This window comes from Bos taurus, chromosome 19 (assembly GCF_002263795.3).
Source record: "Bos taurus isolate L1 Dominette 01449 registration number 42190680 breed Hereford chromosome 19, ARS-UCD2.0, whole genome shotgun sequence".
In the NCBI taxonomy this organism is placed as follows: Eukaryota; Metazoa; Chordata; class Mammalia; order Artiodactyla; family Bovidae; genus Bos; species Bos taurus.
Window position 1 is genome coordinate 18,759,545 of NC_037346.1, and position 26,929 is coordinate 18,786,473.

At 34.3% G+C, this 26,929-nt stretch overlaps 1 protein-coding gene across 9 annotated transcripts in view; it reads right to left on the reverse strand.

Moving 5' to 3' along the window:
- Nucleotides 1-26,929, reverse strand: part of NF1 (neurofibromin 1) — a 273,622-nt gene that overhangs the window by 142,981 nt on the left and 103,712 nt on the right. For 8 of the 9 annotated variants that reach the window (XM_059877703.1, XM_059877700.1, XM_059877701.1 and 5 more), the window contains 6 exons: nt 21,879-22,010; nt 19,630-19,764; nt 16,008-16,121; nt 3,633-3,712; nt 1,988-2,111; nt 422-583 (listed from right to left, as the gene is read on the reverse strand). In XM_059877703.1, the coding sequence (XP_059733686.1) occupies nt 422-583; nt 1,988-2,111; nt 3,633-3,712; nt 16,008-16,121; nt 19,630-19,764; nt 21,879-22,010 (747 nt within the window). The remainder of the gene's footprint in view (nt 1-421; nt 584-1,987; nt 2,112-3,632; nt 3,713-16,007; nt 16,122-19,629; nt 19,765-21,878; nt 22,011-26,929) is intronic. The other variant, XM_059877699.1, reaches the window with a different exon arrangement.

The following is a 26,929-nucleotide window of genomic DNA, read 5'->3' on the forward strand; positions in this document are numbered from 1 at the left end:
CATATAACATTAAGCAAAATGCTTTTTTTCCCCAGTAAATCTGTACTTTTTTTAGTTGATAGAACTTTTAAACTTCTGGGGTACAAATGATCTTTCTTATGGGATAGAGAATTATAATAATTACAGCTATCAGTTACAGCTTATAAGTGTCAAATACTCAATCCAGTGCTATTTACACGTTATCTCACTTAATTCTCACAATAATTCTGCAGCAGAAATTATTATCCCCTTTTAAAGTTGAGGAACTGAGACATAGATAAGTTAGGAACTTGCCTGAGTGTCCACGAAGAGCAGTAACGAAACTAGAAGCTAAGCAGTTCCTTATTATGCTGTATTACCTAGTTGAAATTTACCCAAGTTAATTCAGAAAAAAAGTACAGAGCACAGATGATGATACAAGAAAACTACAAAAGTCCCTTACCATGGATGAATTTCCTTTCCCCTTCCTGAGAGAGGTTCCAGGAGCACAAGTGCGTAGTAATTCGTCATGATCCATGGACATTTGACTGGTATTCCCACTTGAAGGAACATCACATCCTACTCCATAAAGGAAGAGAAAGTGACAGGAACTTCTATCTGCCTGCTAGAAAGGAAAAATAAGTAAGCCTTTTCGAAGCACTGATAGCTAAGAGAAATAAATACTTATATGAGTTGCCTTTCTGTTTGAGATTATCCTGGAAAACCTCTCCTTCCAATTCCTACTCCTCTCACACTGAAAAACATTCTCTAGAAACCCAGTAGTACAAATAATGTTTCCTCAATGTCTCGGAAACTCCTCTCAGTTTTCCACTCTTCAAATACTCAGAATCAACAGATCTAGAAACGTAAATTAAGATTTCTAGATCTAACATGGACACAAGTTAAACATCAACAGCATAAATCTACCACACAAAAAATATAATGTACTTTTTAGTCAGTTAAAAACAACAAAGATTTCCTCTCATACAACATGGTCAGGATAGCGGGAAGTTGACTCTTTTGAGATTAAATTCCTCTGAACCAGAATCAACACTGGTATATATGCTAAGTATGAGTGACTTCACTGACCAGAGGACAAGATTCACTACTGGATTACTAATGCTTGCACTCCGGAGAATTATACTATAGGCAAGGGCATGAAACGCTGAAGTCCAATCGCATTCCTTACCTTTGGCATAATGCCAAATTCTACTATAGTAACAGATGAAGGTAAGCCAGATATGAATAAATCCAACTCACCATTAGCTCATTTCTAAACAAAGAAAATTCAACAAGCTGCATGGTACACTGAAAAGGATATGTATTAGAGACATTTAAATTTCCCATAGATTTTATCCATTCCAGAAATGGATAAAAATTTATTGAATCAAGTACTCCTAAAACTATGCCATAACAGAACTTTTTAATTGACTGATTATAGAAACTTTATGTTAAAAGAAACTTAAGGCTCTTCTCTAGCCCCCAAAATCTTGTCACCAGGCTTCAATAGTTCAGAATCAAAACTTTTCACTCAACCCTAAGGAAGAAGACTTCTGATATCTTCAACAGGTAATAACTTCCTCACAGAAATATAAATAAACCTTAGATTGATGGCACTCGATGTCTTTCCTTCAGCTTCTTTATATATATAGATAGATAGCATTCTCTGGACTAGCCTAGACATCGGATTCAAGTCTTATGTATGAACTTGAGAGCAGAGACAGCAAATGTTGTTTCTCAATCTTCTTTGGTTATAGAGGCCCCACTCCTCCTAGGTCTGCCCCACAGAATCCTGCTTAACTCGTCTAGACTTTATCAGGATTGTGGCTTTAAGGGTAACGGCTCAAAATAATTTTTACTTAAAGTGCTGATTTCTCAGCCATTGTCTCCTGCATGTACATTTCCCTTGAAGACTTTGCAGAAGAGAGGAGCTGAATAAGGACTTGATTTGGCTAATAAACATTTCCTTAATCTCTTTTCATTACCATTCCAAATATTCTTCCGTTTCAAAAGATGTCATTTTGCTTACCTTATTTTTAAGAAGAAATTTATTCCTGCAGATCAAAATTTCCCGCAACCATTTGAGAATTTCTGTGCTACTAAGCATTTGATGACTAGTCAATTTCTTGCAAATGTAAAAAAGCATTTGTGAGCTGCAGAAACAAAGTTCACTGTTACCAGCATTGCCAATAAACAACCTAATACAGATAAAGTCAGAATAAAAGAATGGCATTCTCTAATAATGGACAAAGTTTAAAGAAGCTTATCTTCCTTTCCAGGATTTATTTTAGAGAATTGGTTATCAAAATGTTAATAGCACTATAATGAAAGGAAGTATACAAATTACATTAAAAAAAGAAAAAAGTACTTCTAAGCCCCCTTCTCCCTCAACCACTTCATCCATGCATCTCATCCTCACAGAGGACTCAAGAAAAATTATAGATCTGTACAGCTCAGACTGTATGTAAACTTAGTGTTCTAGAGCAGGGGTCGGCACACAACTGCCTGCAGGCCAAAGCCAGTCCATCATTTGCCTTTGCAAATAAAGTTTTAGTGGAACATGGTCACAATCCACTCATTCATTGTCTGTGGCTACTTTCATGTCCCAAGAGCAGAAGTAAACAGTTATAAAAGAGACTATCTGGCCCACAAAAACTAAAATCTTGACTGCTTGGCCCTTTAGAGAAAAAGTTTGCTTGTTTCCACTCTAGAGCTGCACTGTCAACACAGCAGCCACGAGCAGCCCCATGTGGCTGCCGCGCACTTGAAACGCGGCTTGTCTAAACTGATGTCCTGGAAGTAGGAAACAGCCCAAATTGTGAAGACTTTAGAAAAAAGGACATAAAATATCTCATCAATAACTTTTATATTGATCAACATATTAAAAATATTCTCTCTACACACACACACACACACACACACTGGGTTTAAAAATATATTCTTAAAATTAATTTTACCTGTTTATTTTTTTAATGTGGCAACTAGAAAAATTTTAATTACATATGTGATTCACATTATATTACTATCAAAGTGCACTGCTCCAGAATCTAGGATTTAACTCAGCTGCCAAGTGACTTGGTGTACCCACTTCTACAAGATAATAACAAAACCTGAGGCTTACACACTTACATTTTCCTCAGTGTGTTACCTCTATGCTCACTGAAAGGTAATAATTCATATAAGCAAAGAAATAAATTATAAAATTATATATACATATAATTTTGCCTTCTAAGCAGATATTCATTAAATTAATTCATCCACAAAAAACACCAGTATTATTGAAAACATGAGATTATAATTTAAAAAACTGAAATAAACTATTAATATTTAAAACTTTAACACTCTAAGCTTATAAATGATAAAAATAAATTTAAAACACAGTTTAACCATATAAAAATCTGAAATAGCAGAAGACATACCAAATAATAGTACTTATGGTTGGGTAATGAAATTTAGCACAATTTTTAAAAATTTATTTTCTAATTTGCTGTGACAATGTTCTTACAGTTAAAATAAGAAATAACCTAATAATTTCAAGTCAAATAAAACACAAAATCATAAAACATCTGGCAGTATAAGTGAATAAAGTTAATAAACCAAGTATATAGAGTTAATATTTAAAGACAAAAAAAATTAAAAATTTAAGTTGAATTAAAAAATAAGGGTGCATATACCTAATTTCCCAAAATGTTTCTACAGGAGCATCAGGATTCCACAAATCAATGCTATCTAACTGATGAAGAACCAGCAGAGCCTGAATTTTTAAAAAGAGAGAGAGAAGACTTACTCAAAAAAAAATTTGGTAAACATAACACTGGAGTATTTATTTTACAAATACTGACAAACTGAACTACTTAATTATAGCCTCAACATGCAGTATAAGGCACAAGAGAAAAGCTCTGAAGAACCCAAATCTCTAGGGATTATATATACAAAAATGAAGTCACTTTATTCTTCTCACTGTTACTTTAAATGGCATGTACACATAAGTTAAATACTGATGAATTCAGAATAGCAATATACATGTGTAAAAACTGCTTTAAGACACAAATAATATGATTTCAATAAGTATCAAAGAACTCTATGGAAAATAAAATTAACCCCCAAAGAAGGAGAGTTCTCCAAAACTAATATACACAACATTTTACTTCTAGGTCACAAGTTAAAAGTAGAAAGTATATCTGTGGCGGATTCATTTCGATATTTGGCAAAACCAAAACAATATTGTAAAGTTTAAAAATAAAACAAAATTTAAAAATAAATAAATAAAAAGTAGAAGTTATCTTGTTTGCCACAAATTCTTAGAACAGAAAGGTCAAATTATTTTTCAAAAAGGAGAAAGGGGGAGGAAAACAGATTTTTGCATTGCATAGAGATTATTCATCCTAAAATATTTCAACTGACCATAGAACTGAAATGGATTTGGCTCACAGAACATTAACAGGAATACACAATTAATACACAGAAACACTACTATTAAATAAATCAATGCCATCAAAAGTACAGAGAGTAGAACTAGACTCTTTCTTCAAACCAACCCTATCTTAACTCCAATAGGTTAAGTTCACAATGCTTCCCCCAGACGCACATTACTGAGCTCTGCACATTCCTCTCAGTCCTTGGTCAGCGGATTTGGAGATTCTTTACTCCTCTTTAAAGCTTTGTATTAAAACTCCAATGAAACACTGTTTGGAACACATAATGAGAACTGATTTCTTCTCTTAAAATCAAATCAAATGAATAAACTGCAAATAGAGCTGCAATGATAACCTGTGCAAATAAGCTGCAATGATAAGCTGCAATGACTCCCTTTAAATTATGGGAAAAATACGTAAATTTCTAACCTTGGACAACTTTATAAATCCAAAAGCTATAAGGATCAGACCTATATTATCTTATTTCAAATACTTTCACTGTAATTCTTTTGAGATATTTACTGGAAACTGCAAAGCGCTCTGAGAATCTTCAAAAATTATATGTTATACCTCTCATATCAAGGAAAAACAGCACAAATTAACATTCAATTTTTGTCACTAACATGCACAAACTTAGTACTATTTACTGACATTTTTAGTTTAAGTGGCAAATTCTCTAAAATTTTGTTTTAACATTTTTTTTTTTAATATTCAAAGAAAATCTATTAGCCTTTTCTCTCCCTCAGTGGTTATTTTCCTTTCCATGTTCCTTTCTATTTTAAAACTTTCCACATATAATTTTAACAAAACTGTACACACAGTATACTCATTTGACATTTCATAATTTTCCACATTGCTATGTGACCTGCATGGTTTAATGGATGCTTAATAGTTCACCAAATTAAAATATCGTCCTCTTGTTATTGAATTTGAACATATTCTCTTACAGTGAATATTTAAATTTCCCTTTATGTTCTATTATAACTAAGAGCAGTAACCATATATGTGTGCAGCTTTTTCCTTTTTATTTATATTCATAGGATTAAAAAATTACAGGAATGGAATTATTTGGACCAAAAAAATGACATTTGTATGGCTCCTGCCAAATACTGTCAAAGAGCTTTCCAAAAAGAATGCAAAGAATATACCTGTTTATAGAACCAACAGCAATGCACACAAATATGTTTGGTGCAAAAGTAACTGTGGTTTTTACATTGTTGAACTTTGTTGTTTGACATTAGAATACATTCTTAAATAAATGTGCTTATGTTACACATCATTTTAATGTGCATTTCTTGCTTTATGGTTTTTTGCTAATGACATTACTTGCTGTTGATATTTATTTTAGACTATAGAAATGATGTTAGACAAAAAGCAAATTTGAGTTATTAATTTATTCACATTCAAAATGGATTGTAAAGCAGCAGAGACAACTTGCAACATTAATAATGCATATGGCCCAGGAACTGCTAATGAATGTTCAGTGCAGGGTGGTTCAAGAAGTTTTGCAAAAGAGACGCGAGCCTTGAAGATGAGGAGTGCAGCGGCTGGCTATCAGAAGTTGACAACGACCAACTGAGAGCAATCATCAAAACTGATCCTCTTACAACTACATGAGGAGTTACCAAAGAACCCAACTACTCTATGACTGATTGGCATTTAAAGCAAATTGGAAAAGTGAATAAGCTCTATAAGTGGGTGCCTCATGAGCTGACTGCAAATCAAAAAATCATTTTGAAGTGTCATCTTCCCTTATTCTATGCAAAAACAATGAACCATTTCACAATCGGATTGTGACATGCGATGAAAAGTGGATTTTATATGACAACTGGTAATGACGAGCTCAGTGGTTGGACCTAGAAGAAGCTCTCAAGCACTTCCCAAAGCCAAACTTGCACCAAAAAAAGGTCTTGGTCACTGTGTGGTGGGTCTGCTCCCTATTTGATCCACACAGCTTTCTGAATCCTGGTGAAACCATTACATCTGGGAAGAATGATCAGTAAGTTGATGAGATGCACCAAAAACTACAACATGTGTAGCCAGTATTGGTCAACAGAATGGGCCCAATGCTCTACTACAATGCCTAAACACATGTCGCACAACCAATGCTTCAACAGTTGAACAAACTGGGCTAAGAAGTTTTGCCTCATCCACCATATTCACCTGACCTCTTGCCAACCAACTACCACTTCTTGAAGCAACTCCACAACTTTTTGCAGGGAAAATGCTTCCACAACCAGGAGGAGGCAGAAAATGCTTTCTAAGAGTTCATCAAACCCCAAGCACAAATTTTTACACCACAGGAATAAAAAAACTTATTTCTCATTGGCAAACAAGATTGTAACGGTTCCTATTTTGATTAATAAAAATGAGTTTGAGCCTTGTTACGACAGGGAAGCCTGCTATGCTGCAAGCCATGGGGTCGCAAACAACTGGACGTGACTTAGTGACCAAACAACAACAACAACAATAATGATTTAAAATTCACAGTCCGAAACCACAGTTATTTTTATAACAACTTAATACAAGCAACGAGTGTCTAACAATGAGTGCTGAAACATTTTTGGCAAAATAAAGCATGATAAATAATGAAGCAGTAAATCTTAAATATATAGTGTGATGAGTTTTCACAAAGTATATATCCCATATTAATCAACGCTGAGACCAACAGTATCAACACTCAGAAGCCTTTTGCACATTCCTTTCCAGTCATCAGGTCTTGACAAAAGCAGCCACTGTTCTGACTTCTATCGCCATAGATAACCTCTGCCTGTTTCTGAACTTTATATAAAGGGAATCATACAGTATGTTCTCTTTTGTGTTTGGCTGTTTTCACTCAATATCATGTCTATGAGATTCACTCATGCTTTGCACTTAGCAGTAGCTTATTCTTTTTGCATTGCTGTAATCAATGGAATGAAATAATCCAAATTATTTATCTCTTCTACTGTTCATAAATGTCTGAGCTGTTTACAGCTTTTTCAGTTCAGTTCAGTCGCTCAGTCATGTCCGACTCTGCGACCCCATGAATCGCAGCACGCCAGGCTTCCCTGTCCATCACCAACTCCTGGAGTTCACTCAGACTCACGTCCATCAAGTCAGTGATGCCATCCAGCCATCTCATCCTCTGTCGTCCCCTTCTCCTCCTGCCCCCAATCCCTCCCATAATCAGAGTCTTTTCCAATGAGTCAACTCTTCACATGAGGTGGCAAAAGTATTGGAGTGTCGGCTTCAGCATCAGTCCTTCCAATGAACACCCAGGAATGATCTCCTTCAGAATGGACTGGTTGGATCTCCTTGCAGTCCAAGGGACTCTCAAGAGTCTTCTCCAACACCACAGTTCAAAAGCATCAACTCTTCGGTGCTCAGCTTTCTTCACAGTCCAACTCTCACTTCCATACATGACCAATGGAAAAACCATAGCCTTGACTAGACGGACCTTTGTTGGCAAAGTAATGTCTCTGCTTTTTAATATGCTACTACAGCTTTTTGGAATATTATAAATTATGCTATTAATATTTTATATGTGTTTTTTTTTGTAAACATATTGTTGGATACATAACCTAGGAGGAGAATTGCTAAGGTGTATGTTTAGCTTTTGTAGATACTGCAAACCAATTTTTAATGATGGCTATACTAATTTATTCTTTTATTAGCAGAATATGAATAAAAACAAAGTACAGTTGACCCTTGAACAATGAGGAGTTAGGGGTGCTGACCCTCCATGCAGTAAAAAAAAACTTACATATAACTTTTGACTGCCTAACAAGTTAACTACTGATAGTCTACTATTGACTGGAAGCCTCACCAATAAAACAGTTGTTAACACATATTTTTGTATGTCATACGTGTTATATACTATATTTTTACAATAAAGCTAGTAAAAACAAGATGTTACTAAGAAATCATAAAGAAAATACATTTAAAGTGCAGTACAGTATTTTTCAATATTGTAAGTTTACTTCATATTTACAAGCTGCATCAACGTTTTCTATAACAATGATAGCATCTTTGATAGCGTAATCCTTCCGGGCTTTCATGATGTTTTCTTTACTGGGGTTCTCTTCCATAGTGTCGACAATCCTTTCCATAGAATACCATGTGTAATGAGCCTACAAGGTCCTTATGAACCCCTGATCTAGAAGCTGAATTAGAGACATGTTTTGGGCAATGAGACCACTTTGACATCTTCAGTGTTAAACTCATGGGATTCTGGGTGGCCAGGGGCACAGTCCAGTATCAAAAGAATTTTAAAAGGCAGTCCATTACTGGCAAGATACTTCCTCACTCCAATAACAAAGCACTGATGGAACTAATCCAAAAAACGATCCTCACTGTGAAGGCTTTCTTGTACAACTAAAAGACTAGCAACGGGTATCTTTCTTTTCCTTTCCAGCCTTGGAAGTTAGAAGCCTTATATTATAGATTAGGGCAGTTTTGATCATACTATATTTGCACAAAGCAGTAGAGGTAAGCCTATCCCTTCCTACCTTAAATCCTGGTGCTTGCTTCTCTTCCTAATAAATGTCCTTTGTGGCATTTTTTTCCCCCTAGAATAAGGCACTTTTAATCCACATTATAAACCTGTTCAGGCTGATATCCTTTTTCACCAATAATTTTCTTAATGGAGTCTAGGAACCCATCTGCTGCCTCGTGATCAGAAGCTGCTTCTCCTTTATCTTGACATTTTTAAAGCCAAACCTCTTTCTAAAATTATCAAGCCATCCTTTGCAGACATTACATTGTCTAGCTTTAGATTCTCCACTTTCCTTTTGCTTCAACTTGGCACATAAAGACTTCACTTTTTCTCAAATCATGCTGAAGTCAATAGGTATACCTTTCTTTTTTTTTTAAATTTACTTTACAATATTGTATTGGTTTTGCCATACATCAACATGCATCCGCCACGGGTGTACACGTGTTCCCCATCCGGAACCCCCCTCCCACCTCCCTCCCCATACCATCCCTCTGGGTCATCCCAGTGCACCAGCCCCAAGCTTCTTATATCCTGCATCAAACCTGGACTGGCGATTCGTTTCTTATATGATATTATACATGTTTTAATGCCATTCTCCAAAATCATCCCCCCACCTTCTCCCACAGAGTCCAAAAGACTGTTCTATACATCAGTGTCTCTTTTGCTGTCTCACATACAGTGTTGTCATTACCATCTTTCTAAATTCCATATATATGCGTTAGTATACTGTATTGGTGTTTTTCTTTCTCCCTTACTTCACTCTGTATAATAGGTTCCAGTTTCATCCACCTCATTAGAACTGATTCAAATGTATTCTTTTTAATGGCTGAGTAATACTCCATTGTGTATATGTATCACAGCTTTCTTATCCATTCATCTGCTGATGGACATCTAGGTTGCTTCCGTGTCCTGGCTATTATAAACAGTGCTGCGATGAACATTGGGATACACGTGTCTCTTTCAATTCTGGTTTCCTCGGTGTGTATGCTCAGTAGTGGGATTGCTGGGTCGTATGGCAGTTCTATTTCCAGTTTTTTAAGGAATCTCCACACTGTTCTCCATAGTGGCTGTACTAGTTTGCATTCCCACCAACAGTGTAAGAGGGTTCCCTTTTTTCCAACCCTCTCCAGCATTTATTGCTTGTAGACTTTTGGATCGCGGCCATTCTGACTGCTGTGAAATGGTACCTCATTGTGGTTTTGATTTGCATTTCTCTGATAATGAGCGATGTTGAGCATCTTTTCATGTGTTTGTTAGCCATCTGTATGTCTTCTTTGGAGAAATGTCTATTTAGTTCTTTGGCCCATTTTTTGATTGGGTCGTTTATTTTTCTGGAATTGAGCTGCAGGAGTTGCTTGTATATTTTTGAGATTAGTTGTTTGTCAGTTGCTTCATTTGCTATTATTTTCTCCCATTCTGAAGGCTGTCTTTTCACAGGTATACCTTTCTTACAGCAATCCTGCATCCACATAAAAGTTGTCTTTTGAATATGAGAAAGACATTTAATAAAAAAGACAAGGTTTCATGCCTACTGGAGTAGTTGCAGCAACAGCTTCATGAATTTCCATTTTTCTCCCTCAACAGTCTGTACAGTGGATTCATTTATCTTGAAATGGCAGACAACCACAGCTGCGTATTTCAATCTTTATCACATATCAAACAATTCAACTTTAATGTCATGACTTTTCTCTGCTTTCATTGCTAGTGCACTTTGTGTAGGTCACAAGGTATGGTATTGCATCAAACATGATGAAAAATACATGAGAACCCAAGAGATCGCTTTTTGCGGATATACAATTTAATGGGAGAGATAAACTTCTCAGAGAATGTTTTAAGCAGATACGACACTTGAGCTCACCCAACAGTAACAAAACACAGATATGTAGTTATTGTAATAGTATAGTATGTAGTACAGTTAATGTTATGCAGCTAGGATTTTTTATTTTTTGGCCACACCAGGTGGCACACGGGATCTTAAATTCCCTGACTAGGGATAGAACTCAAGACCCTGCATTAGAAGGGCCGAGTTTCAACCACTAAATCGCCAGGGAAATCCTCTATGCAATTATGATTTAATACTGCATCTTTACATTTGCTTACATTTCTTTTGACTGTGAAAGACATCATGTACAGTCTGTAAGCTTTTGTAAATTTTAACTTTTTATAGTATATTTATATATATTTTATGTAGTAAATGATAATATTTGGATAAACAACAAGGTTTACTGTATAGCACAGGAAATATGTGATAAAACATAATGGAAAAGAATATTAGAAAAGAATGCATATATATAAATTGAACCACTTTGCTGTATAGCAGAGATTAACACATTGTAAATCAAATATATTTCAATTAGTGAAAGTCAGTCAGTCGTGTCTGACTCTTTATGACCTCCATGGACTACACAGTCCATGAAATTCTCCAGGCCAGAATACTGGAGTGGTTAGCCATTCCCTTCTCCAGGGATATTCCCAACCTAGGGATTAAAACCAGGTCTCATGTTGCAGGTGGATTCTTTACCAGCTGAGCCAAAAGGGAAGCCCAAGAAGACTGGAGTGGGTAGCCTATCCCTTTTCCAGCAGATCTATCCAACCCAGGAATCAAAACCAGGGTCTCCTGCATTGCAGTGGATTCTTTACCAACTGAGCCATCAGGGAAGCCAAAAAAAATTTTTTTTTATTTTTTGTAATATTTCAATTAAGAAAAGCAAAAAGATATAATAAATGATCCCCCCAAAATGATAATATAGACTGGTATCCAGATATATTATATGCCATGACATACCTTTTCTTAATTGTTTTGATATTGCGAGGCCAACAATTTACCTGCAGGTTTTTTCAAACTGTCACAAATACACAAAAATGTTTTCAATATGTCCAAAACATCTGCATATAACTGGACCTGCACAGTTCACATCCATGCTGTTCAAGGGTCAAAATCACTTGATATTTCATAAACCTTTCTGTTATTTGCTATCTAGCTTAATTTCAATACAGTCATAAAAAAATTCTGAATGATTTGAATCCTTCAGAATTTGTATGACACTTACTCAAGATATACTAAATGTCCCACATGTACTTGAAAAGAAAATGCACTTATTCAATGTAGTTCTCCATATGTGTCAAATAGGTCAAATTTGATAGTCATGTTTTTCAAATCTTCTATACTTACTATTTGTTTGCTGGCTTATTCTATCAGATATTGAGAAAAGTATACTTAAGTATCTCGCTATAACTATGTATGTCTATCTGTCCTTTTACATGTTTTTATATTATATATTTAGAAATTTTATGTATTTTTGCTTTATATATTTTAAATCTTTGTTACTAGACTCACATAAAGTTTTATTTTTGGATGGATTGGATCCTTTTGTAACAATATGATGTGTCTCTGTATCATCCAACAGAGAATAACCTAAATACATAAAGCAAATATCAACAGATATAAAGGGAGAAACTGACAGTAACACAATAATAGTAGGTGATTTTGACACACCATTTACATCAATGGACAGATCATCCACACAGAAAGCCAATAAGGAAACACTGGCCTTAAACAACACATTAGACTAGATCAAAAGATATACAGAAAACATTCCATCCAAAAGCAGCAGAATAAACACTCCTTTCCAGGTGTACATGGAACAGTCTCCAAGATAGATCACATGCTAGACCACAAAACAAGTCTCAATAAATTTAAGAAGACTGAAATCATATCAAGATTCTTTTCCAACCACAACACTATGAGACTAGACATCAAGGAAAAAAATATGGAAAGCACAAATATATGGAAGTTGCCAATGGGTTACTGAAGAAATCAAAGAAATAAAAAGATACCTGCAGACAAATGAAAATGAAAACACAATGATCCAAAATCTATGGGATGCAACATAAGCAGTTCTAAGAGGGAAGATTCCCCCTAGTTCTAAGAGGAAGCCTAGCCCAGGAAACTAGAAAAATCTGAAATAAACAAGTTAAACCTAAAGGAATGAAAAAAAGAACAAACAAAACCCAAAGTTAGTAGAAGAAAATCATAAAGATCAGAGCAGAAATATTTAGAGACCAAAAAAAAAAAAAAAAGATCAATGAACCTAAGAGCAGTTCTTTGAAAAGATAGAACTGATAAACTTTTAGCCAGACTCATCAAGAAAAAAAGGGAGAGGGCCTAAAATATAAAATCAGAAATGAAAAAGGTGAAGTTGTATTTCTGGCACCACATAAGTACAAAGGATCATAAGAGAGTACTATGAACAGTTACATGTTAATAAAATGGATACTCTAGGAAAAAAAACAAATTCCTATAAAGGTACAATCTTCAAGACTGACTCAAGAAGAAATAGAAAATATGAACAGATCATATTGAAATTGTATCACCAGTAATGAAATTGAATCAATAATAAAAAAATTCTCAACAAACAAAAGCTCAGGACCAGATGGTTTCACAGGTGAATTCCACCATTTAGTGAAGAGCTAACACCTATCCTTCCCAAACTATTGCATAGGAAGGACTGCTTCCTCCCTCATTTTATGAAGCTACCGTCACCTTGATACCAAAACTGGACAAATATATCACAAAAAAATTGTAGGCCAATATCACTGATGAATACAGATGTAAAAATTCTCAACAAAGTATTAGTAAAAAATTAGCAAAATACATTAAAAGGATCACACACCATGATCAAGTGGGATTTATTCCAGGGATGCAAGAATGTTTTAATATCTACAAATCAGCCAATGTGATACATTAACAAACTGAAAAATAAAAATCCTACAACCATCTCAACTGACGCAGGAAAATGCTTCTGATAAAATTCAACATCAATCTGTGATCAAAAACAACTCTCTGGAAAGTGGGCATAGAGGGAACATACCTCAAAAAAGGCCATTTACAACAGACTGACAGCTAACATCATATTCAATGGTGAAAACCTGAAAGCATTTCCTTGTAAAATCAAGGGAAAAAGACAAGGACACTCATTCTTGCCACTTTTATTCAACACAGTTTGGAAGTCCTAGTCACAGCAATCAGAGAAGAAAAAGAAATTAAAGAAATCCAAATTGGAAAGGAAGATTAAAACTGTCACTGTTTACAGATGACACGATATACATAGAAAATCCTACAGACAACTACCAAAAAACTATTAGAATTCATCAATAAATTCACTAAAGTTACAGGGTGCAAAATTAATATACAGAAATCTGCCACATTTCTTTACACTAATTATGAAATACTAAAAAGAAATTCATGAAACAATCCCACTTACCACTGCAGCAAAAAAAAAGTTATGTACCTTGGAATAAACCTACCTAAGGAGGCAAAAGACCTATACTCCAAAAGACTGAAAGACACTGATCAAAGAAATTGAAGATAACACACAGATTGATAGATACACTATGTTCTTGGGTTGAAGAATCAATACTGTTGGAATGACTATATTACCCAAAGCACTCTACAGATTTAATGCAATCCCTATCAAAATCCCAATGGTATTTTTCAGAGAATCAGAAAAAAAAATTTTTTAATTTGTATGGAAACACAAGGATTCAGAAAAGCCAAAACAAACTTGAGAAAGAACAGACCTGGAGGAATCATGCCCCCTGACCTTAGACTGTACTACAAAACTACAGTCATCAAAACAGTACGGAACTAGCACAAAACCAGATACACTGATCAATGGAACAGGATACAGGACCCAAAAATAAGCCCATGCACTTACGGTCAAACTATGACAAAGGGGACAAGAATACACAATGGAGAAAAGACAGCCTCTACAATAAGTGGTGCTGAGAAAACTGGACAGCTATTTTCCTTACATAAAATAAGGAAATTAGAACATTCTCTAACACAATACATAAAAATAAACTCAAAATGGATTAAAGACTTAAATGCAAGACCAGAAACCATAAAACTCCTAGAGGAAATATAAGCAGAACATTCTTTGACACAAACGGTAGCAGTATTTTTTTTAGATCTGTCTCCTAAGGCAAGGGAAGCAAAAGTAAACAAATTGGACCTAATTAAACTTAAAAGCTTTTGCACAGCAAAGGAAACCATTGACAAAATGCAAAAACAGCCTACTGAATGGGAGAAAATATTTGCAAATTATATGACTGATAAGAGATTAATATTCAACATACATAAATAGCTCATACAATTCAACATTTAAAAAAAAACCCAAACAACCCAATTTTAAAAAATGGGCAAAAGAACTGAATACACGTTTTCAAAGACATACAAATAGACAACAGGCATATGAAAAGATGCTCAACATCCCTGATCATCAGGGAAATGAAAATCAAAACCACATGAGATGTTACTTCACACCTGTCAGGATGGCTGTCATCAAAAAGAACACAAATAACAAATGATAGCGAGAGCATGGAGCAAAGGGAACCCTTGTACATTGTTGGCAGGAATGTAAATTGGTACAGCCACTGTAGAGCACAGTATGGAGGTTCTTTAAAAAACTAAAAATAGAACTACCATATAACTCAGCAATTCCACTTCTGGGTACATATCCATAAAAACTAAAAACACTAATTAGAAAAGATACATACACCCCAATGTTTGTAACAGTATTATTTACAATTCCCAAGATACAGAAACAACCTAAGTGTCCATCAATGGACATATGAATGTGTCTTTATATACATGAATGTATATACACACACACACATATACATACAATAGAATACTACTCAGTCATAAAAAAGGAAGAAACTTTGCCACTTGCAGCAATGCAGATGGACTTGGTGGACATTATGCTATATAAAATAAGTCAGAGAAAGGCCATATGATATCACCTATATGTGGAAACCGAAAAATCCACAAACTAGTGAATATAACAAAAAAGAAGCAGACTCACAAATATAGAAAACAAACTAGTGGTTACCAGTAGAGGGAGTTCCGCGGGTGGGCAATACAGGTATTGGGGAATGGAAGGTATAAACTGCTGGATGTAAGGTGGGCTCAAGGATGTACTGTACAACATGGGGAATACAGGCAATATTTTGTAGCAACTCTAGATGGAAAGTAACCATTAAAAATTGGATAAAAAATTCTTAAGGAAAAAATTTTTAAGGAATAGAATTAAAAAAAGAGAATCTACATAGTTACAATGTTACATTTAAGAGCCTAGAATTCATTTTCCCCTTACCTCCATCGCTTCCTGGGCAATCTCTGGCATGTGTGACTGAGGGACCAGCTGGACAAGCCCTGTAATTAATTCTGCAGTACTGCCTTGGGTTTCAGGCCCCTGTTTTCTTGGATTCTGCAAAGAAAAAAGCAAATTTCAATTAAAAACAAAATCACAGGACAGGGGCCAAAGGGTGGAGGGAATGGAGACTGACTGCTAATGGGTTTTAGGTTTATTTTTGAGGTGATAAAAACGTTCTAGCCCTAGATAGCGGTGATGGCTACACAACCTTGTATACATACCAAAACCCAGTGAACTGTCACTTTAAAAAGGCAAATTTCATCATATGTGAATTTTACCTCAAAAATAAACACTGTAAGATTTTTTAAAATTAAAAAGCTGCTGGGAGGGAGATGGGAGGGGGGTTCATGACGGGGGGACACATGTGTACCCGCAGCTGATTCATGTCGATGTATAGCAAAAACCACCACAATATTGTAAAGTAACTATCCTCCAATTAAAGTAAATAAATTAATTATAAAAACTGCTCTTGTTAAGAATTCTCTTAATCTACATCTATACTTCTTCATTAATTTAAATAATATCCAGAGAAAATTCTAATTAAAACAAAAACTAGGTACTAGCTTTTCATAAGAAATTGTATCAATAATAGGAGAAATAAATTATTTTTTTCAGCAACACTACATTGACTAAATAATGTATCTCTGATTTGGAACTTATGGTTTTGGATCTCAAAACTACTGTGATGAAAGGCAAAGTACATGCATGCTTGATGAGAATGACACAGTTATCTTGTGTTGCCCTTTTGTCCAACACAAGGACCTAACCACATCACATAACACTAGTAATATTAGTGTTAATGTTAATCCACACCTCCAGATACCCATACTTCAGGCTTTTTCACGGTAGAAAGACATTGAATACAAAGCAAAATGGTATATATAAATGTGCATGTCTACCTACTTAAAGAGACTAAAATGCTTCCTTGTAACTTGGAAGAATCTATTTCCATTTCAAGCATATATGGTTCATTTCAGTGAAGCCAATACAACTAGTGCTCTTATTTTATTTTGCTAACTCCCTTACCTCCATGCGTGTGTGTGTGTGTGTGTGTGTGTATTTATGTATCAGAAAATAGGACATTTTGAACTATATATATATATATATATATATAATTTCAATTAAAAACAAAATGTATAAAGGACAGAAAATAATCAGATCAACAAGTTTAAACTGCAAATGAAAAAGAAGTATGAAGCTACATGCTGGTATGAGCACCTGTAACAGGAAAATGTGGTATAATCAGGAATGCTTCCTTAGGGCTGTGATAACAGCTCAGAATTAGTAGGAATTACTATGTGAAGAGGAGAGGGAAGCATATTGTAGGCAGAGGATTGCAAGTGCATGGACAGGCAGGAAGGAATGTAGGAAGAGGGAGTGAAAGGCAGACCATCATAACTAGGGTAAAGACAAATATAACTCTAGATGTTGCAGAGGTGATTGGTGGGAGTCAAAAGCTGCATGACCTTATAGGTCTATTAGGAGTTCAGTCTCTATCCTCAAAGCTATTTCAACCAAAAGACTTTAAGCTGGGCAGAAAGCATAATATTTGCTTTTTGCAGAGATCGCAGTAACTTTAGTGGAGAGAAATGATTAAAAGAAAGCAGGAAATGATGTAAGCTGAACAATTAGGAAGCTTGAAAAATTCAGAGTAATATGATTTAAGATAGAGACAGTAAAGACAGAAGACAATAAAAACACATTACTTTAAAATATCATGATTGAGATCATTTAATATTTATTCCTACATTTATCCTACATACAAAAATTTAGGTTTTTTATAAGTAAAAATACAAAATAATCAAATATTTACAATGAATCTTTCACTATTTTAACATAGCTTTCATTACTCTGAGAAAAGTGGTTTAACCACTAGATGGCAGCAAAGAAAATAATTTCAACTTTGATCTGTTTCTGCCTGCTAATTTCAAACTTGGAAAATTGCTTAAATTCTTGTTCCTTGACAATAAAATATTTAACACAGAAGGCACTGGTGACTTTGATGCATTCTTTGATCCTGAATTACATCCACACAAACAGAGTGATGCTAATTTATGACATGCATGATGAAATAACACCTCAAGTAATGTGTGCTACATAACAAAGAAATGAGGGGAAAAGGTATTTCATTCCTTTTATAAAGTCTTAATAATAGATTTTAAGACTTTTTCCATACCAAAGTTCTAACAATTTCTTCTATCAGACTTCCAAATTTGGATGGACTTTTCAAAGAGTTCAAAACAACATAGGCCATTCTGGGGGTCACTAATCCTTTTGGGAATTCTGTTTCTCCTCCCTCTCTTAGAAAAACATATTTTTTAAATTCAGGGGGTTCAAAGAACTCTTGAAACTATGGACATCAGTTTATATACTTCTACAGTATAGTAATTTGAAAAATAAACCATCAAAATTAAAAGTATACTTAGCACTTAAGCCTGTTACTCAAAGCAACAGGAAATTGTTTTAGATACTGTTTTCCCAGGACTGGAAAATTCCACAGACGTTAAATATGTTATGCTATGAGCTTCAAAATATATTTCTGCTATGTTTGGGGCATTAATAATATTAATGTTAATGTTAACTGTATTTTAATAATAGTAATAACATCCTAACATTTATGTAGTACTCATTATGCATCTATTCTGCATTGTTCCTAAGAGAATGACATGTAATATCTCAGTCTTCTTAATACGAATTATTATCATTATCACAATATTTCAAATAAGAAAACTAAAGCACATGGATTTCCCTGGTGGTCCAGTGGTTAAGACTCCACACTTCCAAAGCAAGGGGCATGGGTTCAATCCCTGGTTGGGGAACTAAGATCCTGCAGGACCTGTGCTGTGGTCAAGAAATAAAACTAAAGCATAGAGAGGTTAAGTCACCCAAATCACATAGCTAATACGTCTCCAGAGGCCATGCTTTTCAGCATTTCATATAACTGCCACTCATTTTCATTTGTTAGTTCCTAATTATCTTGTGTATTACAGTAATGCTCTCAGGAATCTAATACCAACTCAGGCTGTAAGACAAGAGTAACCACAATACTTGAGTGCTAACCATACTCATTTTTATCTCCTTTTCCTCCCAAAACAGTATAGCCAGGAAAAGTCAGTGATAATAAAAGGCTGATGATAGGAAGAAATAAGGATAGAAGAACTCAATTTTTAGGCAACAGTGATTGGAGACTTTAAAAAAAAAACAACAACAACTGAACAGATATAGGAAGCACTTGACTTATGTCTGCTTCATTATATCCAAACCCCATCCTAGGATCATATCTGAATAATACATAATCTGGTAGCAGGGTATGGACAGAAGACCTCACCAAAATATGTTAGTCTAATGATAAGAAAAAAATAAGACAAAAGAGTAAGATCTGATCTAATTATATTAGTAATCTCTGTAAGTTCACTTTCTTAGGAATGTCAAGTTTCATGTACGATCAGGAAGGTTCAGTAAGTGTTCTTGAGCTAACAATCACCTTCAAGGTTTTGGCATTTTAGTAAAACCAAATTAAGTTAGTATAATAATTTCAAGGAATTTTATAAAAACTACTCACACAAAGCAAGAGCTTCGGATCTGCATGAATTAGTTTCACCATGGACAAGAGAAGATACTTGTAGCTTCTTGTCTCCAGGTCTGTAGGTTTTTCTTTAAATTTAAGGCTTGTTACTTTTTCTTTAAATGTAAGACTCTAAAAACAAAAACATGACATTCACCTTCTAAGAATCAGACATCAGAATCATGATAATAGCTATTCAACATTTTCAAATAAATCTATTTTTTAAAAACTTTGAAAAATAAAGGGACATATTATATACCGCCAAATGTGTGGTATTAGTAGAAACATTCAATAGGAAGTATAAGATTAACACAATCAAGCTTAAAAAGCAAATAAAAAGTATTTTTGCAATGTCTATATTGTTCTCATTTTTGTTGTCGTTATTCAGGCTCTAAGTTGTATCTGACTCTTTGCAACCCCATGGACTACAGCACGGCAGACTCCCTGGTCCTCCACTATCTCTGAGTTTGCTCAAATTCATGCCCACTGAGTCCGTGATGCTATCTAACATCTCATCCTCTGGCACCCCTTTCTCCTTCTGCCTTCCATCTTTCCCAGCATCAGGGTCTTTTCCAATGAGTCAGCTCTTCATATCAGGTAGCCAAAGTATTGGAGCTTCAGCTTTAGCAGCAGTCCTTCCAATGAATATTCAGGGTTGATTTCCTTTAGGATTGACTGATTTGATCTCCTTGCTGACCAAAGGATTCTCAAGTCTTTTCTAGCACCACAACTTGAAAGCATCAATTCTTCAGTGCTCAGCCTTCCTCTTACATTATTCTTATATAATCTTATATATATTCTTATATAATCTTGCAAAAAGTTTAAGTGAAAATCTGCTAAGATACTAAAATCTTTAAAATAAGGTTGGTTGACTCCTATGTTAAAAACAATTTTCCAAATGTTAAAACAGGGATAAGATATTTATTCTATAGCTCTCACAGATATAGTGAGTAACTCATGTAATAAAATATCTCATATACATATAAACACTTCATAGAAACAACAATGACATTATCAACTGTAAGATGCATCAATATTTTATGTATCATAAGGAATGAAAATTGTCAACTGCAAGATATCATACAAATAAGATCCACTCCCAAATTTCAGAAATGTTAAACAGGTGCTTCTTAGAATTGATGGAATATGCTAGACAGGCAATCTCTGTATTTAATAGTTTAACTTTTTCTTTTTCCTTTAATGGCATTCCATCTCTCAAGTTACAGAATGCATGTATTTTGCCAGAAGAACACTGATAGAACAAAGAAAGCTTTCTTTGAGAAAAATTCAATCATGGAAAATGTGTTTCAATTACAGAGATACTATTGTAGAATACTATAATTATGGACGCTATTCAACCAAAAATCCAACATCATATTCTGGATCCATTACTACCTTTTTTATCTATTCTTATAAAACATCTCCCGTTTTCTTTTTTAGAAGGAAACAAAAATACATGCTTTTGACATGTATGCTTTTATATGCACATAGTGTTCTTGCCTGGAAAATCCCAGGGACGGGGGAGCCTGGTGGGCTGCCGTCTATGGGGTCGCACAGAGTCAGACATGACTGAAGCAACTTAGCAGCAGCAGCATATGCAAATTACACAGATGGGAAATTATCCAGCATCTATGGACTCTTAATAAAAAATGTCCATGTAAGCAAGCAGATGCGTTATCTATAACATGCAGCAATTATTCCCAATGTTTATGTGTGAGAAAAGTGTTTGTTATAATGCCCAACAGCACTGAAGGTTTTTGTCCTTTTGTTTAATGAAATATGAGATATTTTTAAATATAAACTTTGAATTTTATTTCTAATTTCCTGTGTGCAATATGTAGCATCCAATGGGCAAAACAGTGACTTAGCAGGAACATTCACTCTAGCCCAGGAGTCAGTTTCCCCTACTCATCCCCAAAAGATAAAGAGCTAATCAAAGTATTTTATTAGTAAGGAAAAATTAAAGGAAAAAGAAACAAAAAAAGAAAAGGTGACATTCACTAAGATTTTAACAGCATTTTGTTAGAAAATATCTCTAAGAAAAATAAGTTTAACCCACTGAAATAATGGAAAACATACATCATTAACTAGCATTGCAACAATACTGCAGTATTAGACATACCACAATTGTTATTGAAAAGTCTTATTTGATTTTCTAAAATAATCAAAACAGCAAGAACGGGATAAAGACACTGAAAAAATGCAATCTCAAGAGGGTGGAATTCAAAATTCATGATTAATCTTACCGGTGCCATTCGTATTGCTGGGTGTGCTCCACAACCCTGGACTGCTTTATGAAGTGTTTCACCAAACATATTTCGAAGTTCAACTGAGTGGCAATATACAGCATCAATCTTAGGCCACCAATCCAATGCAGACTGGGGGAAAACAGAGACCATACGAAAGAAAAGTCCAAATCTGCACGAGTTATATGCTCTGGTTATCACTGTGGTTTCATGGTTGACTACTTCGTAAGAAACTTTCTAAGACCATGCAAACACACACTATGATTTCCAAAGTCTTCAAGTAATGTCTTTAATTCAAACACCAAACCATACATCTATTTTAAAATATCATACTGAACATGAGACAAATAGCCCACTGCATGAGCATGAACATATGAGACTGTCTTTTCTCACTGATAATCTAATGAATCTGAAAGACAAAGATTTAGAGAGCTAAATCTGTAGCCAATCTTTTTTTTTTTTGTAAGTTTAATGTTTTACACATTTCAAAAACATATGCATATATAGTATATATTTTCCCAAAGCAAGAATGCTGTTATCAGTTTTAAAAGAGATCAATGGTTCAACACAGTGTTGAAGGAATATGTGGTAAACTATTACTTATACGCCTACAGACAAACAGCAATGATAATTACAACATGAAATTAGTAAATGAGATAAAGCTATTAGTAAACCTATAATCTTAAATTGATATGCAATGATGGCACAATACGTGAGAAGACTAATGATCACCACAAAGACAAAATGATCATAGCTAAATATTTTTAAAGGTAACTGGTTTTTTTTAATGTAAATATCTTTCTGTAGTTCAACTTGTTTAGCTTTGGTTCTAGTTTTTAGTGCCTATTTTATTTGAAAGTTTATCTTTAACTTTTAAATGAAGTAATAACTATATTATGAAAAATGACAGCTATGAAAATCACTAAAACTATTAAGTTTGTCTCTCTGTGAATACAAAAATGACTGGATGAATTTTTCACTACATAATGGAGAGTATGCAAGGAACAGGATTACTTAAAATACAGGCTTTATAATACTCCTGTAATAAAAAATTCCTGAAAGAACAATTTGAAACAGTAGATAAGGGGATATAATAGCTTCATATCCTGTTCCCAAGTTCCTTCTAATTCAACACTAAGCTAATTAAATTCTCAGCATCTAATTTTTTTAGCCCTAACCCTTAGAATATTTTGAGGAGCATCGGGTTATATTACCTAAACCTCAGATTTGGGATTATGAACTCTATTTACTGAATTGTTGTTATTTAGTCACTACATCGTGTCTGACTCTTTTGTGACCCCACAGACTGTAACCCACCAGGTTCCTTCTGTCCAAGAGATTTTCCAGGCAAGAATACTGGAGTGGGAAAAAAAAAAAAAAAGAATACCGGAGTGGGTTGCATTTTCTACTCCAGGGAATCTTCTCAACTCAAAGATCAACCCACGTTTCCTGCTTGGCAGGCAGATTCTCCACTTGGCAGGTGGAGCCACATCTATGAATGTGTGTGTGCGTGCTCAGTTGCATCCAACTCTCTGTGACTCCATCGACTGCAGCCTGCCTGCATACCCTGTCCATGGGATTTTTCAGGCAAGAATACTGAAGTGGGTTGCCATTTCCTACTTCAGGGGATCTTCACAACCCAGGGATTGAACCTACGTCTCTTGCATCTCCTGTATTGGCAGGCAGATTCGTTACCATTAGTGCCACCAGGGAAGCCAAGACACATCTACAGTGTACTATAAAACCAATTTACAAAATAAAATCAATACTTAATTCCACTCACAAAAAAACTTCAAAGCTATGAGGGAAGAAATACTTTTATTTGGACAGTATGGTTGTCTCCATTTTTCTCTCAAATTCTTTATTTACTTCCTAACAAATGATTAAGTTTTATTAGTTTAGTTATATAGTGAATTCCTTAAACTTTAGTCAATTTGGTCAGCTGACTTGCCCCAGGCAATCAATACTCCTTGATTTCCATATACTTACTAATTTATACAGCTTGTGTTAATCAACTTAAAGTAACAAAAGCTGAATAATCACAAAATGCACTGAGATAAGGGTCTCATACTGAGACCTCATACTGAACTCATAATGTCAGAAACTGCTTAAAGACATACGCATCCCATGTAACATCCTATCCAAATTATTATGTCATTGTGATAGCTGCTGAAACTGTCTCATGGTACCAGGTATACCCTACGTGATTTTAACTTAAGATGTAGTTATTGACATAATTGCTATTTTATATAACAAATAAAGTCATTCATTTTAAAGTAAAAGATACACTTCAAATAAAACAGGCACTAAAACCTGGACATCATGTAGTTGGTAAAAACTTTAGGGTTCCAAGCAATTATTAAATGTGTCCTTTCAGAAACTAGTCAATTAAAGTAGACTTATTCTTTTTTGTCCTTGAAAATCCTAAGTTTATTGTCAAGTAAATGGCAATACTTTTATAATATAAGCAAATCATATGGCAATTCTTCATGATTATTTCAATAAATTTCACATGCCTTGGAAATAATTTCTCTCAGCAGAAAGAGATCATCTCATTCTCAATATGTGAACTATCCATAAGTAAACTACAGCAAATTGCTATAAGGAAAAAACAATAGTAAGTATTAAGTACTATACCAGCTACAGCATGTTACACTGATGGGTGAAATATTTGGTTCCTATTGTATATATTATTTCCCAATGATAACAACATATCTAAACTAACCTAAAGGAAGCCTATAAAGATTAAGCACATAACAAAGATTTTATAGCTAAAATTTATCACTTATGGCATTCCATAATAAAAAAGATGACAGAACTACCCGTATCATTTTCGAAACGGATAAAAAGCTTAAATTATAATCAAATTTGAACAGTTACTAGACTTTCAGATTTCTTAAGAAGAAACGGGGGGACTCTTTTAGACCTAAAAACAGTACTTATGAACTGAATATGAGTATGTGTCACGAAAGCAAAACAAAACTGCAAACATTATTACTACTTCTACATAAACCCTCAAAACCACATCAGTAATAAAACTTTTATCTAATTTGAGAATGCGGTAATTTTTAAAAATCTGTGAACTGGCTAAAGAACCGAGGAAGAAGAGAGCTCATGAGGTGTATTGAACCAAGAATCATTTAAAAGAAAATCTTTTACTATGAATAAATTTAAGATTAGGAGTTCAAATACCTAAGAAAAACTTCATGTGGTTTCAAGACAAAATATTTCTATAATAACTACATTCAGTGAATTCCATAATAGTCAATTCTATAAATTTGCTTATGTACACATAGTCCTTTTCAGTCAGAAAATACTTTAGATTCAGTATGTATTAGCCTCAAACCAAAGGAAAGAAAAACCCTAACAAGAAACAATTTATCAATCTATTATGTTATGATAAAGTATCATTATCTAAGGTCCAATTTTAAAACTATTTTATAGACTCAAACTTATGCTCCTTTTCAAGCTACTCATTAAAAGGTTACTGATGCTTACTTAATATTTTTAAAGTTTAATCAATACATGTTTTTCTTTACAAAAATAGATTTCTTAGACGTGGCCTGATACAGACACACTCCACCTTCACACATGCAGTACGCATTAGAGTATAGGAGGATGCACAACCACTTCACCATATACACTGAGGCATGCATGAAGTACCACTCCAGGCATGCTTTAAACCCACAAAGGAGCAGCTCAGCCACTTACAGCAGTGCCAAGTCCATGCTTGAAAGTGCTCTATATATTCAATTGTAGACAAAAATATTTCACAATTAAAGTAACTAGCCACAGAGTATCAAAAAAGTATATACTTGGGTTTATTAAGTATAAGCTTTAAGCATTTATGTAAACCATCCAATGTAAATGGAATGTTTTTAGTATTATAAGCCAAAGGATAAAAAAAGTAGTAATATTTTATTTCTGAATTACACATAAAATCAAAACGTAAAAATCATTGTTGTTTCTTTTTAAATAATGGCCTTGAAAATAAACCTTAAGGGCACAATGTCCTGGCTCATTACACTGGCAAAAGGAAAGCATAAAATTTTCTAAGTTTTTACTACAAATATACCTTATCTGCCATATCAGATTCATTAAATTTTCCCTTTTGAAAGAAATAGTAGTTAATGTTACTTCTACTTGTAACTGATCCTCAACTGAGAGAGGAATCATTCCCTCGGGCATTTTTAGTTATTCATAAAGTCTGGGGGCACAGATGGGAGAGGAAGGAAGTGGCGCAAATGGTACTTAATGAAATGAGGACCAAGGATACCGAATGTCCTACAATACACAAAGCAGTTCTGCATAACAAAGACTGTCCTGACCGAAAATGCTACTAGCACCCCACTGAGAAAAACTAAATGTGTCACTAATAGTTTTATTAATAGTTATTACTCTTCTGCAGGAATGGATAAAAGAAAATGTGGCAGAATTTGGTATAATTCAATACATCCAAGGCAATGAAGGTGGGAAGGACATCTTTAACTCCCCAGAGACACACTCTTAAAGTGAAATATGACTATATAAAGAGGACAAGTATACCTAAGTTAACAATGATTAAAGTCTTTTTTTAAGGGAGGAAAAAAGGAAAAAGTTGAACAATTTACATATACATGTGAATATCTAAAAATGGATGAAAGTGGAGCTACTATAAATAACACCTGAAAACCCTCAAAATATGATTTAGAAGAACAGAATTTTTTAAATCCCTGGTCCAAATACGGTAAGGGTACGATCTTTCCACTTAACATACTGACATCAGAGTTGAAGCCTTCACCAAGTACCTTTTAATGTGTTAACTTATTTTGTCTGATATGTTTTTGTATCATATAAACACCTCAAAGTATCATTTCATTTGTTTAAGGAAGAAAAGTACAAATATGACTCACCATTTTTCTTTAATATACATAATGGGCTACAACATAAATACTGCTACTTTTAACTTAAACAGTAAGGTGACAATTCAGAATGTATCAAATGCTGGGAAACAGCTGAGTATTAAAATAATACATAGAGCTTTAGGATGAAAATGTTAAGTTATATTTTAA